Here is a 6901-nt window from a genome sequence, read left to right as displayed (position 1 = left end):
ACTACACCCCCTGCCAGCCTAGTTGCCCCATGCAACCTGCTGCTCAGTTGTTTGGTTGTCCCTCATTAACCCTCCTGCCAGCCTGGTCACCCCACACAGCCTGTTATTCAGTCATTTGGTTGTCCCTCACTAACCCCCCTGCCGGCCTGGTCACCCCACGCAGCCTGCTTGTTCAGTCGTTTGTTCATCCCTCACTAATCCCCCTGCTGGCCTGTTCATAGGCAGCCATCTTGTGAGGGTGTGACGGTTAATTTGCATATTACCTCTTTATTATATAGGATTCTTAGAATAATTCCCAGGAGTTAATTTGCTCAATTAAAGAAAATAAACATTGTTAGGCTTTTTATATAAATTATACTTTTCTCCAAAAAGATATATAAACTGATACTTTTAAAACAGTCCCATGATTAGTTTTCTTTAATGTAAAGTAATAGAATGTCTGGTTTTAATTAAGGCTGGTTAAACAAATATTGGTGATTAGTATTTATTGGAGATATAAGGAAGAGTAGTAAGAAAAACAAATGAACTAAATTGAACAGTCCAATATACTATAAATATTATAATAGAGACTAAATATATGTATAAAATAAGAGATAAGTACTTTAAGCAGTTTAATTTTCTACATTTTAGGTTAATTATTCTTATAAAAAACTTATCAAGCAGATAAAAACTGTACTTACTTAAAACATCAGTATCTTCTAAGTCCTGAAGAATGAGCTCTTCAGCAGTTTTACTCTTATTCTTTATGATGTTAATACACTGAAGAACTGATTCCGGTAATTCAACTAAGTCCTGAAAATTTCAATAATGAAAGAAAGTATTAAATTTTCCATTAAAACTATGTATCAAATATCCCCTCCTTCATTCCACATAAAATGTGAGGAAATGCATAGATGAGGTAAAAGGTTATAAAGAGCATAGTTCACCTCACACCTGTCAGAATGGCTACTATCAATAAATCAATAAAAAACAAGCTCTGGTGAGGATGTGGAGAAAAGGGAACCCTCATGCACTGCTGGTGGGAATGCAGACTGATGCAGCCACTGTGGAGAACAGTATGGAGTTTCCTCAAAAAATTAAAAATGGTACTGATTTTTTACCCAGTGATCCCACTTCTGGGAATATAGCATAAGAATCCCCAAACAACAATCAGAAAGAATATGTGCATCCTTGTTTATAGCAGTGTTATTTACAATAGCCAAGATTTGGAAACAGCCCAAGTGCCCATCAGTAGATGAGTGGATAAAAAATCTGTGGTACACTTACACAGTGGAATCCTACGTTGCTCTAAAAAAGGAGAAATTTCTACCCTTTGTGACAGAATGAATGGACCTGGAGAGCATTATGTTAAGCAATATAATCCAGTCAGAGAAAGGCAAATACCATATTATCTTACTAATATGTGGAATCTAATGAATAAAATAAACTGATGTACAAATTGGAACCAGAAGCTTGGCTACGTGGGACAGACTGGATGGTGTCCAAGGGGAGGAGTTGAGGGTGACTGGATAAAGAAGGTGAAGGGATTAGCTAGAGAACATATATGCATACCCTGTGGAAACTGACAATACTGTGGTGAAGCCCAAGGAAGCAGGAAACGGGGAAGGGATAGGGGGAAGGTAAACACCTGCAATAATATCAACATTAAAACCTACACTTATAATAAAAGAAAAAGATGCAAATTAACCATCACTCCGTCATTCCAACAATGACAAGCCATGCCCACCAGCCAATCAGGAGTGAGTATACAAATTAACCCAACTAAGATGGCGGTGGCCATGGAACTGGAGCAAGCAGGAGGCTTGGGTTGCCCCTGGCAATGGAGGAAGCCAAGCTTCCCGCCTGCCCTGGCCAGCCCTGGGCCCCACTCAAGGCTATAAAGTTTCAATTATAGAAGATAAATAAATCCCAGATACCTGCTTCTAGCCACCCTTGAGCGTAGGCACTGAGAAACAAAAAAAGGAGAGGCTGGGAGCTTGGGTCGCCGGGGGGCGTGACCAACCTGAAAATGGCCATCACCCCTTCACCCAGACTGGCCAGGCACCCCAGCGGGACCCCCACCCTCATCCGGGACACCCTTCAGGGCAAACCAGCCGGCCCCCACCGGTGCACCAGGCCTCTATCCTATATAATAAAAGGGTAATATGCAAATTGACCCTAAGAGCAGAACGACTGGGAAGAACTGGTCACTATGATACACATTGACCACCAGGGGGCAGACACTCAATGCAGAAGCTGCCCCCTGGTGGTCAGTGTGCTCCCACAGGGGGAGCTCTGCTCAGCCACAAGCCAGGCTGATGGCTGCCAGCACAGCAGTGGTGGCAGGAGCCTCTCCCACCTCCTCAGCTGTACCAAGGATTTCTGACTGCAGCTTAGGCCTACTCCTCACTGGCAAGTAGACATGCCCTGAGGGCTCCTGTGCTGCCAGAGGGATGTCTGACTGCCAGCTTAGGCCCAATCCCTTGGGGAGCGGGCCTAAGCCAGCAGGTGGACATCCCCCGAGGGGTCCCAGACTGCAAGAGGGCACAGGTCGGGCTGAGGACCTCCCCCCCCCTCCCAGTGCACAAATTTTTGTGCACCGAGCCTCTAGTGTTTTAATAATAATAAAACACTGCAAAAAAAAGGCATATTTCAAACAAATATATATGGTGAAATTTTGCTTTTCATTTCCAGGTTTTATGAATTATATCTATGATTCTGCTGAATTTCATAATCACATGAACAATATCAGGATATTTTGTCTCATTTAAATTAGCTATTGCTAAAAAGACATAGTAATATAAAAATATTAAATTTTCTCAAATATTATATGTAGGTTATTGAAATCCTAATGAAAACTTAGAATATAGTTATTTTTTGAAACTTGGCAAGTAAGTTTTGTGGGTTTTTTTTAAAAAGACTTAGTTGAGAAGATTTTGAAATAGCAAAACAAAATTGGACTCTTGAAATTGAAAAATATAAACTATAATACAGCAAAAATTAACAGAGTAATGGGAAATGTTAGGTCATCTTGGATAGATCATATGTAAAACACTAAATGTATAAAAAGATATTAAATCAATTGAGAAAGGTTGGATTATTCAACAAGTGACACTAGGAACATTAGCTAAGTATGTTCAAGAAAATTTCAAATCAGGTCTTCATTTTATAACAAATTTCCATTGGATTAAAAGTTTTGATGTAAAAAAAGAATCATAAACAAAATTTTTAAGCATATAAACATTGGAAGAAATGCACAAGTAACAAGATAACATTTGATTAAAAAAATAATTACCTCTATAGATCTAAAGTTTTCACATAAAGTTTGCTTCCATCCATATATATTCATATTAGACTGTTCATGATTAATGTTAAAAAGCAGGATACAAATATATATACATAACATGGTATAATCCCAATTTTACCCCCCAAAAATGCACATACAGAATGTGGTTTCTAAGGTAATTTCTATCTTCAACAAACTTTTATATTTAAATATCTATCAATTTACACCATTTAAAGAAGATCCTAAGGTTAAACATGAGATAAACACACAAAACACATTGAGAAAGTAAAATATCTCCTGAAAAGTTTACTCCAATTAAAGGGCTCAAAAGTCCAAAACTTAATACTTACAGCATCACTCTCATCACTCTGGGTTTCTGAGTTTGAATCACTATCTACACCATCTTTTTCCAAAGAAGAAATGCTGATTTTGTCCAATTCAGCTTCTATTTCTTCGTTGAGCTTTGCATCATCATCATCTTCCATCATCCTTCACAATAAATCACAGAATTAAGGAAAATTAAAGAGGCTAACATGCTAATAAAAATTATGGGTTCTTTAATATTTCATAATAATCCAACATGGTTCTATATACACATTTTAGTTTAACAAATGTTTATCACACCTTATCATGTCTGTACCATAATTTTAAGAACAATGTTTGACTACAAAATGGTCAGGTCTATTACTAGACTTTTAATTCTCCAAGGGAAAAGTTACATGGAATGAGCTGGCTTGCCTTCCTGAACCAAGAAACTTGACAGAAAAACTCATCCTAATAGAAATGATTAATGGAAAAACACATATGGTCAGCTTGAATATTCAGAGATTAAAACACTCACAAGAGAACAACTTAAGTCTATGTATGGGGGAAACATAAGGCTAGTTTCTACTCATTAACTCAGAGTTGTTGATTTTACCAGAGAAAGCCATGTTTTGCAACAATAACATGTAATATTGGATAATTATGGCATGTAAAATGGGAATCAAACTGTGACCTTCTGGTTCATAGGTCAATGCTCAACCACTGAGCCATGCCGGATGGGCCATTTAAATCTTTAATACTTGTAACAGATATGCATTAATCAGTATATTTCAGTATATTTTCATGTCATCATCATAATCACTACCTTTCGCTTCCAAGTATTAAGTAGCTGTGACAAGGCAAGCACTAGAAGACATTTGTATAATGGATAATCTTCAGAGTAACTTAAAAGGTTAAAGATCATTAGAGTCATTGTATAGATGAGAACACTCAGGTTTGAAGAAGTTACTTAACTGTCGATAGCCATTACATTAATAAGAATGGGGGCAGGATCATAATTCAGACATCCTGAATTCAAACCCTATGTTCTTCATTACCAAATGGTCTGCAAGACAGTCAAGCTATTCATCTGCCCAGCAATCCTTCTGAACATCTCGTCTAATAATCTTCAAATTGTTTATCATAACCCGTTAGCAGATCAAAAAAAATAATTTAGTGGCTCTTGATTAACAAATTTTAATGATAGGATAGAAAATGTTAGAATAGGCCAGAAAAGAAACTATAAGTATACTATATATGCTAAAGATAAGAATTGTTAAAAAACAAACATGTTTCTAAAGTATGTATGTGTGCTTGAATTACAATGTAACCTACTTTTGGTTGTTTGTTTTATTGTAGGTCTTGTAAAAATAATTTTGAAAATGACTATACTAGTCAGCTATTATTTTATTTTAGAGACTATTCCAAGCTTTCATTCTTTCCTCAGTCCCTGACCTTTCAACCTCTGACCTGTCTTCTTGGATTTGCCTCCCTCCATACTTGCCTCCTCTCTCTCCCCTCCCTTCCTCTTTCTTTCCCTTATTTTACTCATCCATCTCAAAATCAACTTTTTTGTTGTTGATTCTACATGGAATTATGCTGAGAAACCAAAGCATGAGATACTTTAGGATTCCATTACTATAACATTTTTACATGCAACAATTTTATAAATGGAGAACATATAAGTGGTTGATAAGAGTTGGGAGTTGATTGGATTGGAAGGAGATGGTTATGATGATAAAAGGCCAACATGAGAGATCTTATAGTGTTGGAACTCTTCAGTATCTTGATTGTGGTAATAGATAAGTGAGTATATTCAGATAATAAAAATTATATAGGACATACACACAAATAAATACAAGCAGATTGTATCAATATAAATATCTTTGTCATGATATTATAATATAGTTTACAAAATATTATCATTGGAAGACACTGGGCAGAGTTTTGAGGGATAGTTCAGTATTATTTTTAAGACTGCATGTGAATCTACAATTACACCACTAAAATGTAAAGATATCCTAAGTACTCATTAGGAAAACAGTTAAATAAATTATAATGCAGGCATAGAATAGAATAATATACAAATTCTTCAATAAAAATAAGCACACTTACTATACTCCTCAGGAAATATAGCCAAAGAGAAATAATTAAGAAAGGGCAGGTATCAGAAAGATATGCAGAGTAATATCACTTTTATGTAACCACACACACACTCTTTAGTTTTAGACAGAAACTTGCTGGAAGGCATTGAGAAACTTTTAATTTTAATTTCATACCTTTATGCTGAATGATTTTTAAAATAATAAATATGCACCGCTTTCATAATTTTAAAAACTAGTTTAAAAATACTCAATTTTATGCACAACCTTTCTCACCTAAAGGAAAACAAAACAATACCACCGGCGCAAAATGTGATTCTGTAATCAAACCAACTTAAAGTGCAATTTAAAGGTCAGGTGAAACTTTTTTTAAAAATGTGCTATAAAGCAGAATACACAGGTATACACAACTTTATGTAGAAAGAAAGGCAGGAGACTAGGGTAAAGGTAAGAGTCACTTCCATTAAATGTCCCTCTGCTAATCGACTGATCTTTAGATCAGCCCTGTCCAATTACATATTCGAGCACATTTGTAATCTTAAATTTTCTAGTTAGTAGCAATGTTTTAAAAAATAGAAACAGGTGAAATTAACATCAATAATGTATTTTATTAACTTATTTTATCCAAAATATTATTTCAATATGTAATCAATTACAAACTGTTATGAAGATCAACATAAAAAGGTTGCATTCTTGTTTGCAAACTAATTAGTCGACATCTGCTGTGCATTTTACAGCACATTTCAGCTCGGACTGGCTGCCTTTCAAACCCTCAGTCGCTTCCTTTAGCTGGTGGTTACCGGGCAGGTGAGTGCAGCCCTAGATTGATTCCGAAGTACAAGGGCTACAGCAAACATTTCAAGTTTATAATGAATCACTTAGAATTGGCTAAAGCCGCTAAAAGTGGTGAATCTGAAGTAACTCCACCTCCCAACCACAGTTCAACTATAATAAAAGGGGAGCGAAATCTACTTTTAAAGAGTAACCAAAATTATATATGAAAAAAATAAAATACGAGAAAGAACGAATCGAGAGGGAGGGATGGAGGGAGGGCACCGTCATTTAGGGACGGTTAGTCCGAGTAGATCAAGTTTGACTAACGCTACCAAAATCCCCCAAAATGACGGGAGCCTGGAGCTTCCCAGCCTCGCGCAGTCACCCAGCAGCCCGCGGCCCCGCCCGCTCGCGCCCTAAAGCCGGGTCTTGGCCGGGAGGCTCTGGCTCGTCTGCG

At 36.8% G+C, this 6901-nt stretch overlaps 1 protein-coding gene across 1 annotated transcript in view; it reads right to left on the bottom strand.

Moving 5' to 3' along the window:
- LRRIQ1 (leucine-rich repeats and IQ motif containing 1) overlaps positions 1-3774 on the bottom strand; it is a 231251-nt gene extending 227477 nt beyond the window's left edge. The window contains exons 1-2 of the mRNA XM_015571113.1: positions 3616-3774; positions 681-792 (exon numbers count right to left, since the gene is read on the bottom strand). Of these exons, the coding sequence (XP_015426599.1) occupies positions 681-792; positions 3616-3753 (250 nt within the window). The 5' untranslated portion in view covers positions 3754-3774. The remainder of the gene's footprint in view (positions 1-680; positions 793-3615) is intronic.
- Between the last annotated feature and the right edge of the window lie 3127 nt (positions 3775-6901).

This window comes from Myotis davidii, unplaced genomic scaffold, assembly GCF_000327345.1.
Source record: "Myotis davidii unplaced genomic scaffold, ASM32734v1 scaffold26, whole genome shotgun sequence".
NCBI lineage: Eukaryota > Metazoa > Chordata > Mammalia > Chiroptera > Vespertilionidae > Myotis > Myotis davidii.
The sequence above is the reverse complement of the archived record's forward strand: the minus strand, read 5'-3'. Positions and strand labels throughout refer to the sequence as shown.